General features: G+C 38.3%; 1 protein-coding gene across 2 annotated transcripts; it reads right to left on the bottom strand.

Moving 5' to 3' along the window:
* Positions 1-530: 530 nt before the first annotated feature.
* On the bottom strand, positions 531-8,304 carry slc2a11b (solute carrier family 2 member 11b). 2 transcript variants are annotated; one of them, XM_086173832.1, is made up of 12 exons: positions 8,131-8,304; positions 6,256-6,354; positions 5,968-6,128; positions 5,739-5,863; positions 5,496-5,625; positions 5,202-5,350; positions 4,310-4,494; positions 3,502-3,612; positions 3,118-3,219; positions 2,197-2,272; positions 1,979-2,106; positions 531-1,858 (listed from the first exon to the last, which is right to left on the bottom strand). In XM_086173832.1, exons 1-12 carry the CDS (start codon positions 8,167-8,169, stop codon positions 1,664-1,666), a joined length of 1,500 nt encoding a protein of 499 aa, XP_086029958.1. In that variant the 5' UTR covers positions 8,170-8,304; the 3' UTR covers positions 531-1,663. The 2 variants fall into 2 exon arrangements, with proteins under 2 accessions (XP_086029958.1, XP_086029957.1); XM_086173831.1 differs by lacking the exon at positions 8,131-8,304 and adding an exon at positions 6,440-6,590.
* Between the last annotated feature and the right edge of the window lie 4,335 nt (positions 8,305-12,639).

Genomic DNA, 12,639 nt, shown 5'->3' with positions numbered 1-12,639 from the left:
AGTGTATAAATATGTGAAATTTCGATAAAGAGTGTAGCAGGGGAGGGTTTTTTTGTACAGTTTAGTGCAAAAAGTCAGTAAGTAATACCATAATGGTATACGGTACAATAGCAGCATGGTGTTTTTTTTTTCAGTGACAGTGCAGAATAGCAGTGTTGCAAAAAAAATCCTCTTACCGATCACTTTTACTGATATTTTCATTTGTTGCGAAATCGTTTTTTAAAAAAGACATGTCACCAGTTATCAAATGAATTTCATTGTCTATGATAATATCCAGCAAGGCCTTGAAGTACAATAAAAAAAAAACTATTCTGTTTTATGAGCAGAGACAAGATTACGATTCATCGGCCAAAAACAATATCAATCCCCTGATTAGCTTTTTGAACATTTGTAATCACCAGCCCTTATTTTACCCTATAAATACAGCTCTGAAAGACATGCACACATGTGATTACAATTTCTCACACTACTCAAGTGTTTTTGCTTGAAAGTTTTTATTTTCACATACAAAAAGGATCAAAATGGTGATGTGATTTTTTGCAGCAATCTTTTCCTTTGTCTTGAGTTTAAAATCAAACAAGTCGTGACTAAAACTTATTGGAGGGCCAATCACAGTGCAGGAACAAATAACTTTCTTGTGAAACAATTCTTACTGACAAACAAAAATATTTAACATGCAGATTTTGTGTTCATTTTATTACAAAATACAGACAAACGTACTATTAAGAAACAATAATACAACTGGAAAAATAGACAGCTTAACTGACATAACTATTCTGCTTTATAAGAATAGGTTTGCTACACAATGCAAAGAGAAGAGAAAATGAATTCAGAGCACCGTGTTTTTCCCTGGTATGTCCTGGTGGGTTATTCAGTTCTAGACTGGAACATACAGCTGCTCAGTGTATAGAAATGTCAAAAAGACAGGATGCAAAAATTTGGATATGTTTTTTTTTTAGGCATTGAAATCACAAGTTATTTCAGATATGCATGAAAAAGCTCACTGAAGTAGTTGATTGTAATGGATGACTAACTCTCCACTCAACTTAATGCACCCCAACTGGTGATTTCCTTTTTCTTCTTCGATAAAGGAGCTCGTTACAAAGTATTATTTTCATAGAATAACAACATATACCCTGACAATGAAAATCAGACATCAAATCTGATTTAAATCACAGCACTTTATGAATCCCAGGTTATTGAGCTTGAGCTTATTATTTAAGATCAACCCAATTATTAATATCAGGGTTTTCATTTGGACTGTTTCAACGGAGGTTCCCGGCTTTGGCTTCTTTACATTCATAGTGCAATGATTTAACTTTTGTTGAATTAAAAATAACGGCGTATAATATAGTTATGCTGTTTTAGGCACAAATAGGGAGATATCTTCAGTCATTCAACATATCTGCTACACCCTTTAAAGCAACATTAAGTGTTGTTTGCTAAGTTGCAAATGTGTGTATGCCATGTCTTTACAGCTTTAGAGACACTAAATGACTTACATTTTTCATCAAGGTCTTTTTAATAAATTGGTAAGCCCTTTACAAGTTGTAGATAATATGTGCTGTATAAAAGCAAGGAATAATGAAGTTTAATGTAAATGAGTTTAAGTGTACTTAAAGCGTCATTGCCATGACCCATTAGGTGAAGTTCAGAGACTTCTTCACATAGAAGTCGTCAAAAGTGTTGCTCCCGAGCCGTCGGTGCTGCAGGCCTTCCTGCTGTCAGAAGACTTGAACTCATTCTGAATTTCAATGAAAGATTTGTTCTTGGTTTCCGGAACAACAAGGTATATATAAATTGCCACTATGGAGCAGATGACCAGGAACACGAGAAAGCAGTACTGCCGTAATCCCAGCTGCGTAAAAAAAAAAAAAAAAAAGAGCCTTTCTCAAAATCTCTTGTGGGGAAAAAAAAGGAAATTAAACATGCAACATGTTCTTCGTTCAGAATATCATCATTTTTTTTTACCACGTACCACGATAAAAGGGAAGACCATGCTGATGAAAAAGAAGCTGAGCCAGTTCACCGACCCAGCGATGATGTAGGCTGCAGGGCGAGTGGTTTGAGTAAACAGCTCTGTGGTCAGGATATTAGTCACGCCACCTTTGGAGGGGTCAGACAGTCACAAGGGTAAAATGAAAATCTTTTTTGGACCGTGTCGGGCGAGTATCTAAAAGACACAAAGTCGGTCACCTGGCCCCAAACCGAAGCTCAGGATGAATGCGAAAATACACGCCATGCTCAGATATGGAAAAACTGGACTGGCGTCCTGTGAGAGAGGAAGCACGTGGAAGAAATGTGAACGGAAACTATGCAAACTTCAACACGTAACAATGCAATACTACATACGCATGCATGTATCTTACATAAGAAAGTTCATATGTATGTATTTAGTTTAGAACAGGGGTGGGCAAACATTGTGACTCAGGGGCCGCATTGACTTTTAAAATTTGACACATTGACCAGGTCGCCACAAGATACGATACATATGAAAAAAATGCATTAATTAAGAGTACATATCAGAGTCATTTGACTTTGCTTTGAAAGTAAAACCAGCTTGGTTTTGAAGGCTCTGACGTTTGAATAAGAATAAGAACAACTTTATTTATCCCGAGGGAAATTGTTGTGCAAGAGTTACAAGAAAAACATAACAATAATAAATGATAGTCGAAAATTGTATAAACAGTGAAAAAAAAAGGGGGGGGATAAGAATACAAATAAACTATAAAGTGTCTTAGTAACAAGTGAAGACTATAAAGGGTCTTAAGGTGTTAAGGTTTGCTTGCATTTCATGGACAAACCACTTTTTCCCTTGTAGCGTCACATCCAGCTCATTCATGTGTGTCAGTATGTCCACAGTAAAGGCTAAATCACAAAGCCAAACTGTGTCATTCAGCTCGGGAAAATTCTCAAAAGTACCTCCAAAAATGAAATAATCTCCTGTTTGAGCTTCCACATTCATTGAACCGATCATTCAATCATTAACATCAAGTATGAATTCTGTACAAATCTTTGGTGGACCGGATTAAAAAGACCAACGGGCCGGATGTGGCCCGCGGGCCGTAGTTTGCCCACCCCTGGTTTAGAAGGACGCTTCAATGTGCTTTCAAGTACCTGGAAAGTGATGGTGAGGGTGAATAGAATGCAGCAGACACACATGAGGGTGTAACCGCCGGTGATGAGTACTTTCCTTCCAAGATTGTCGATCAGCAGACCCTGTGAGACACACATCGTATCACAAGACCCGGCTTCTAAGCCGGCATCTAACCTTTCACGGGAGGTTGGCCTCTCAAATCCCATTTAACAGTATTTCATTGATTTCGCTGCCTTTGTGCTGTTACCAGGAGGGCAATTTCTTTGTGCGACACGATTTTATAACATTACAGGATTTCGTTTGACATTTTTATGAGGAAGACTTCTGTGCCCCGTGTTTTACCCCGAAAGCATCTACGCTCACATCAGATGATACAAAATATTTAGTGTGATAGTCCAACTTACACACGTGAGAGCAGTGATGCATTCGCAGGCTCCGGTGCCAACAGTCGCATATGGGATTTTATCAGCAGAAATTCCAGCCTCTGTGAACACGTAGTTTGCGTAAAAGTAAATCTGCAGTAAAAACAGAATAGGAAAGAAAAAACTGAAAAACAGTAATTTAAATCATGTGCGCATATGAAAACATTTACTTTCCAAAGGAACCACCTGTTTTATTTGTTTTTTAGTAATCCATTATTGAAAGGTCATCCATTACTTTTTCAAATTTGGTTAATACAGATTCACGACTGAAGTCATTAAAGAGTTTATTTGAAAGGTTTTTTAAAGATGACTCTCATTTCTTCAACATTTGTGTGAGCAGCAGTTACAGTGCTTTATTCACAATGGAGCAAGTTATTAATTAATTTGATAAATGACTGTTTTTTTCAAAAGTATAACATTTTGTTTATTATAAACCAGTGAAATAGAGTTAACTTGTTTTGCCAAAATGCAGAATAAGTCATATCCTCTTGTTGAACAGCATCAGTCGTCAACTAACGTCAACCACTGAGCACGTGGAGTGTGAAAAATATGTGTGGTTGAAACAGCAACAGATAGTGTAAATTTACATTATCATTTGTCCATATCTAACAGTGCAATCATAACTATTTTCATGATATATATATATATTTTTTTATTGCAATTTCTTCTTCTATTGTCTGTGTTTTTATATTTAAGCTGTTTTTATTAAATGCCCCCTAGTTGGATGAAATTGCCCAACAGAATTTGATGCTTGTTGATTTTTAAATTGTGTGTATCCTCCTATACATACTGCATTGATCCCATTCAGTTGCTGAGCTGCGTTGAGAAGTAAGACGGAGAAAAGCTGCCAGCGCACACTGGGGTCCGAAAAGAGCTCCCAAGGTTTCTTGGCTTTGAAACCGGACAGATTATTCTTTTCTTTCTCGATATCTTCCCTCTCGTTGTCACAGTTTTCACCGTGCAGCCGCTTCAGGGCTGCGGAAGGGGAGGCACACATGACAAATGTGGTCATCACACACACACAAACACACACACACACAAACACGGTTTTCATCTGATCAAGAGAGAGGATATTCTTTCTTAGATTGTGATCAAAAAGGTTTCACAGAATGCGATCACATGCTTGGACTCACAAGCATGATAACAAGCGTTTCCCCCTCTGGTGATGCTGGATGAGGAGAACACTTTTTAATTTTTCTTTTTTTTTTTAACTTCTGGTCATGTGAACAAATCATTTTTTTCCAGACCCGAGATATACAGGACTGTCTTAGAAAATTAGAATATTGAGATAAAGTTCTTTAACTTCTGTGATGCAATTACAAAAACAAAAATGTCATACATTTTGGATTCATTACAAATCAACTGAAATATTTCAAACCATTTATTATTTTAATATTGCTGATTATGGATTACATCTTAAGAAAACTAAAAAATCCTATCTCAAAATATTAGAATATCATAAAAAAATTTGTTTTCTTAATTGCATTACAGAAGATAAAAAACTTTATCACAATATTCTAATTTTCTGAGACAGTCCTGTAAACATATAAACATCCATCTATCCTTTATCTACAGCTGCACTCGGAGCCTATCCCAGCTGTCATTGAACCAGTTGATCACAGGGCCACATATTGAGAATGATCTTTACATTTTTTTGTATTTGTGCAGCAATGTCAATTTACCTTTTTTACATCCCTCATAATCTCCTTTGTCGATGAGCAGATAGCGTGGGCTTTCGGGGAGGCAGGGAAGGATCAGGAGTTGGATGATCGCTGGGACACAGGTGGTTGAAAGCAGGATGGGCCAGTATTCTTCCCTACCCAGCAGTTCTCTGTCAAATCGCGCGGATTATTCGTTTTAAAAAAAAATGCAAACATCACGGTTCGGTTATTTCGCTCACAGAAAACTCCACAAGGTGGTGAAACCTTCGGGAACGCAAATTCAGACAACTGTACAATTTCCGTCTATGTATTTACTTGAGTCCGATAACTTGTCCGCTCAAGATCCCCAAGGTGATAAAAATTGAGGTCCCCATTCCCATGAGGCCACGAAGTGCCGTCGGAGCGATTTCCCCCAAATACAGAGGCTGAACGCAAATGGCAATTCCTAAAAGAAATAGAGGGTTAATACTACAAAAAGCTTTTAAGGTTTTTGGATGGAGTATGTTAGATATTTATGAATCAAATGATGCATTCTGAGATGATTTGTGTTGGTTTTACCTGCATTGAGTCCAGTGAAAAGACGTCCGATGATGATTAACTCGTACGATCCTATTGATTGGCTTATACCCATCAGTACAGCAGCCATTAATGCCATAAAATTATTGGTCAGTAGAGTCCCTTTCCTGGAACAGCAATGGAGGGTTCAGGGAAATAATAGAAACACGTAGATATCGAACCCTGATCCACATGACACGACGTGAAATAAAAAAACGTCATCGGTCCATACCTCCCCAGCTTTACGGACAGCGTTCCACCAACGAATGCGCCGACCAGTCCTCCCAACGTGAAAATCGACACGATGGTCGACCAAATCAGGGTGAGAACATCTTCAGATATATCCGTCTGGTAGCGGTCCGTCCAGGTTTGATTGATAAAGCTCTGAACATACTGGAGAGCAAAAGAGGCGAGAGAATCACAAGATTTAATTTGAACATTTGTGGGTGGTATTCTTAAAAATGTGTCAATGGAAAACTCCATTACGCCAAAACTGCGGAATAGAGGAAAAGATTATTACCGTGGTTGGTGCATTGATGATAGACACATTGTAGCCGTACTGAAAGGATCCACCAATACAGGCAGCAAACATACACAGCAGAAGGAATTTATTTGGAAACTGCAAACGAAACAGAGCGAGGCAGACATGCGTTTATTGGAACAGACGTGTCGTCATCACAGATCACACCGAATAATCCACATACCTTAAAAGCCCGCCTTTTATCGCGGGCGTCTTTAACAAGCAACGGTAAATATTCATCCGCGTTTTCTTTGGGCATTATGCCGGCGACACTGGCCTCAAAGTATAGTCCGATTGTTTGCCGTTTGGGTGCAGAGCATTCTTCATGCACAGGGTTTAATTTCAACAGAGAAGGAAGCTCTGAGGACGGGATGAATTTATGCAGCCGGGAACACAATCGATCAAATGTCCTTAAGTTACCATGGTGCGAAACAAATTGCACAAATTAGTCCGCATCCATCACGGTTTCACAGGGGTCTAACTGCGACTAACAAAAATCCTGCTCGACTTTACTTCCGCGAAAAGCAGGAAGGATACCTCGAAGAAGATATGCGGGAGAAACCCGCAAGTTCACCATGAGACCCTTAGACCCTTAGCGCGACCGTGATATTTAACTTTTCACAAAAAGGCATTGTGCAGTCAAGGTTGTGGTGCGGTCGTGCACAAATTCAATAAACAAATCATGTAGAAAAGACAAACGGTGGTCATGATAAATAATAATGATATCATAGTTCCAACTTGACTTTGAAATACAGGAAAATATCCCCGAGAGATAGAAGACAGTTCTTATCTGCGCCGTAGATGTTTGGATTTGGTGACCTGCCGTAGCCCACATGTTTATTTTTATTCTCACTCTGCTATTTTTGCAGTGAATTGCATTTTTTTGCTTCCGCAAAAGGTGGCGGATGAAGTTCCTCGACCCCGCCTTCTGGTCCTCGGTCAGCGGGTGAGCGGAGGTGAGATGGAGGCGTGCTCCTGCACAGAGCCTTTCACGCTTTAATATGTCATCTCTCTATTATTCCTTTCTAGTTTTTCAATCCCTTCTTGACCATTTTTTAACCCGATTATTTCAACAGCTTTGCTTATTTTTGGATCTTATTGGCAATACTCTGCATGAGATTTGTTTCAAATTTCAAGGATTTAAAAAAGAAAAAAAAAATGCCTATCTTGTGCTGATTTTTAAATAATTTATTACCATTTTATTGATGGAAATTTCTTGTGATTTTGTTTTAAATTAAATCAGTGTACTGAGAAGGAAGGATTATTAAATGGACAGAAATGATCACCATGAAATTTCCAGTCATGATGCAACAAATTTATTGTTTATGTTATAAATCTGACAGACACATCTTTGTTACATCTTCAAAATAACTTTTTAAATCCATTCTTTAAAATCAGACGTGAAGTCTGTCCTTTTTCCTTTTATCTTATACTTTTTTATTTTCAAAATCTTGTATTACGTATGAAAAGCAGGAGTCATAATGTCTAAAGTCTAATTCCATAGCTATTACAATTACTTTTATTACAAGGTTAAAAACATGCAGTGTCTCACAGAGGGAATATCAAATATTATTTCTGTGTTAAATACAACAATACATTCCAAATTTTTGAGCGATTTGCATGATTTTGGCCATCACTTGAGAGATTGAATTGTAATATAAAATAAGATTTACCAATTCACATAGTCACAATGCAAAATTGATATTGACTGAATAATTATATTTTACTTAAAAGAGAAAGTCAATAACTTCCAGTAAAAGCCAGTAGCACCCAGATGCCAGAGAATTGCCCATCCTTCCATAACACCAAATTAAAAAGTGAATTTGACCTGTAATCAACAGGTGGAGAAAAGGTCCGGAGAAGTGTAAAACCTACCTCTTTCTTTGGTTCAGGAGGCTCCTCATCCAGGTTCATCTTGGAAGTCTCCGTGAAATTATCCTTGAATGAAGCGTTCACAATGGATGTTCCACTTCAGTGGGAGCTTACATAATGGCAGTCTGTTGTAAGGTGCAGCATATGATCTGAGCTGCAGGGCAAGTCTGATTAAGTCCTCACACCACATTCCTGGAGCAGCAATGAGGAGATTACTGACCCAAATACTGCAAAAATTCTCTATTTCCACAACCTTTGTTTTTACATACAATACTATAACTGGACACTTTTATATATATATATATATACTGTATATGTATCATCTTGCTCTGGGAATTTTTTTTTGGGTGTCTGTGCTGTATTTAATTTTTTCCTTCTTCCCCGTCAATCCGGTTTTATGTAACTAAACATTTCCTGTATCTCTCATCCACCATGACTTTGCAAATGTGATTTCATTTTCATTCCCTCCTTATTCCTGTAAGTTATTCATCTTGTAACTTCCTGTTTCACTTTGATATTGTCTCTTGTCATCATTTGTGAAATCTGTATTTTATTCATATCAGTTATTGTTCTCTCATGTTTGTTGCCCTTTCCATGTCTTTCACTTTGTTAGTTTTTTCAATCAATATTCAATTATTTTGGCCTCGGGCATCATGTTCTTTGAGCGATGGTCCTACAGCCACCTCTATGTTCAGTCAACTTGCAAGTATATTTAGAATGCACACTGCATGCGTTTGGCTCTGGTATATAACATTTGGCAAAAAAAAAACAACAAAGAACGCAAAATACAACGTAATTCACCGAGTCAGTGTATCACTAAAATGAGATTTTTCAAACCTATACTTGCTCAGGGGAGTAAGAAAAGGGCTATTTTCTTCTTTTTCTTTCAATTGAAAATGATATTGGCTGTTTCCATGGTTGCAGAAGACAGAGCTATCACATAGAAATTGAGTGATTTTTTTGAATGTATCTACATGTATTTTCGTATTTATTTTTATTTTCCAATAAATTGAACATATTTGCAGAGGTAAGCATTCTATTTTTTTTACCATAATAAATCTGATGTTTCTGGGCAGATTGATCACAAGTGAGTGACAGGCTGTCAAAGACAAGGTTGTTTCCATAACGTTTCTTGTTATAATGCACTTTTTACTCATTAAATTATCACAACACTTGACTCTATCATTAGAGTTAGTTATTGCTTTAACCGTTGCCAGCTATGGCTGAGATGCCGGATCAAGCATCCCTCCTATAGGAGAGTTGACGTTTTTGATTACCGGCTCCTTCCGTCTCCATGCTGAGGTGTCCTTAGGCACGGCCTGGTTAGTGCGCGAGTGTGTGTGTGTGATAAGTGAAAAGAATCACGAAACATGGGGCATGATGGACCATTGTGCCAATACATGGTATGCAAATGACGCTCACCGTTTGTGAGTTATACAGCCCAATGAGATTGGCAAATAATAACTGGATGGCTGCACTTGACTTGCTAACTTTTTAGGGTAGCTTGCAATTGCTAATTCTATTATTCTGTAGCCGAGTAGTAAGAAGGATCCCTGGGATCAGCAGCGCCCCCTACCATGAGGCACTGTGACTGCATGCCTCACTTAATGCCTCTTCGAAATTATTTTATGATTATGAGAAACACGGGAAAGACGTCACAGTGGTTGACGATAAAACATAAGACATCAGCTAGACTGGAAATTTAGTTCATATATAAAAACTGTTTTTTTAAATAGTGACATCCACAGGCACAGCACTATGGTCTCAGTGCATAGCATGGCAGCACAGTTAGCAGAAACATTGCGCAAGCCAGAGTGGGCTCAGCTGGTTGCTGTGTCACCGCACGTCTCTTCTTCATACTCGAACGGTAAATGTGAATTCTTTTTAGCCATTTTGAAAAAAAAAACTAAAAATGGTAAAGCTACGTGGAAAATAACTTTATAGCACAAATCACTGAATAAATATAACCATTTAATTTATTTTTTTTGTTTGCATTTTTTTCTTTCCATGATGACAGGCGAGGCCCGGCCTCCCCCTGCCTCTACTGACTGCATGTCACTGCAGATTCTCATGATCCATCTGCCAGTTCTGTGTAGCATCGTTTCTTACGCTCATTAGTCCCTTCTGTTGAGCTCTCCCATAGGACAGGGAATTCTGTGAGGTAAACATACTTCAGTGATGGAGACCAGAGTACCAAGTCTGGTCTAAGGGAGGTGGCTGAGATCTCAGGTGGAAAGATTAGTTGCCATCCCAATAGTAACTAGCATCTTCCAGTCCCAGGCTATGATTAGCTGTCCAGCTTCTGGTTTGGTAAGGGATGGTTGGGCTTTTTTCGTCCCTCTTGGGTGAAGATTGGGGCCGTGATGAAATTGGTTGCTGTCAGGGGCAAGGAGTTGTTGGTATTCCTCTTGCCCACAAGAGCTACTCCCAGAATCTTGAGGACCTGGTGGTGCCTCCAGGTGTAGCAGCCTTGCGTGAAGCTGGTCTTACAACCGGTCAAGATATGTTTGGGTGTCGCTGGAGTTGGGCAAAGGGCACAGGTTGGGTTCTCGCCATTCCACTGGTGTAGGTTTTCTGGTGAAAAACCACGCAATTTGAAATTGCTCTATAAGTTGAGCCCATTTACCATACTTTAAGCCAAGCAGTAGTTGTTTAATTTATTTTGCGGTCTACTTTTTAATATAACAACTGTGTTGGGACTTTAGTCACTTTAGTAAAAGTTTCAAGCTGCATGTATTTGTTTGGTGCATTATTGTCTCTTGCTTTAATTTATTATGCTAAATAAACTTTTCAAGTGTGTGCAGTTCTACGTCCACGATCCTGTAATCCCACAGGACCCGGAGCACATTTTTCACCCAAGCATTTGCGCTTTATCAAAAGTAATCCAGATGAAAACAGGCTTCATACATGCCATTTCATTTCAGTGCTCACTCCGGGGCAGTTGTCCTCGGAATCAGACATTCCTGGTTCGATTCCCGGTTCTTCCTAGCCTGTTAAAGTGTTGTTGAGCAAGACACTGAACCCCCCAACTGCTCCCCTGGCGCTGCTCCTTAGCTGCCTTCTGCTCAGGGTTCATCCGTGATGAGTTAAATGCAGTGGTGAAATTTCGCTGATGTTGTGTAGAACTGAATGTGACAATAAACACATTTTTCTTCTTCATTTTTAGCACAAATTCATACAATCGGGGCAATCCGGATGAAGTGGGAAATCATCCACAGACAGGCATGAGAGTGGCCACGCAGATAAAGTCTTGTGAAACGCTAGTCATTGCTTTGTGACACTGCAGAAAACCGCTTTGGTTTAGATATCACAAACAGTCAAACGGGGGGGAAGGAGATTCTGAAGCCCACACAAGGTCAGTTAAAGATGGCCCGCCTTTTTAGAGCATACTTTATTGGTATGTCATGGGTTGAGTTTGTAAAGGAAATACAATTATTATACCTCAATTCCTAAGGGCACAGTATACATTATAAATTTGATTTTAAAGTTAAATAGCTTTATCTTGACAAATATTTATGCAGCGTTGTTGGAGGATTGATGGATGTGTTTTTATTATGTTTATTGATAATTATTCTAAGAATTTGATAATTATTGAAATATGCATTATTGCAGCATACATGCTTATACTCGTCATCATTAGCCAATGAAAAAGTTGAGACAAGTGCCTCACCTTGTTAATATCTTTGTGGAAAATCAACAATTAAAGACATACGTTTGATTACATGTTGATGTGCGCCAAGTAAAAAAAAAAGGTGCATTTTTGTGGTTTCAATTAACAGACTAATCATCCCTGTGCTCTTAAATAATCTTGCCGAGAACAAATAAGCAATGGTTTGACGATAATGTCACAATTATAACAGGAAATAGCCGGGAAAGTAAAATTATTAACTTCAAGACAAAAAAAACCAATCTGATGAAAATGAAAAGGAGTCCCGTGAGGGAGTCACCACAGTTTCACATGATGTGAAAAAAACTGATGACGTCTCGCTTTAATGCCGATATTCTCTTTTATCTGGACAACTATAATAAATTGTTAAAGATCTGCTTTTCGGCTTGTTGATATTCCAATGGATATATTTTAGAGATAGAAAACCTCCAATGGGCACGAACTTTTCACACATTACATTAACAACCACTAATACCGTAACATAGTTTTAATATCAAGCAAATTGTGGTCAATACATACATTTATGGTCTTGATAAATACTGATACCAAAAGCAATATTAAGTCTATAACACAAATATTGGCACATGTTTCATCAGATTTTGAAAACGGGAGCAGGCATGTGAATGCATCATTTTTGCTGTAATGGATGAAACTTGGCAGTGGCGGTTCAGCTCTATGACAGGTCTATCTTTGCTTAAATATTTGCTTAAAAATATTTGTTTAGTCAAATATTAGCTCCCAATGCATTTAGAATGGAACTCTCTTTCTAACAGAAACACGAGGAGTCGGACAAGCTATTTCCAGTCACAAGTGGGAGTGACACACATGAGCGTGATCTTATATTT

This window comes from Fistularia commersonii, chromosome 26, assembly GCF_037954325.1.
Source record: "Fistularia commersonii isolate RoL2024-O1a breed Wild chromosome 26, RoL_Fcom_v1.0, whole genome shotgun sequence".
NCBI lineage: Eukaryota > Metazoa > Chordata > Actinopteri > Syngnathiformes > Fistulariidae > Fistularia > Fistularia commersonii.
Note: the sequence above shows the minus strand (reverse complement) of the source record. Positions and strands in the feature narration are given on the sequence as shown.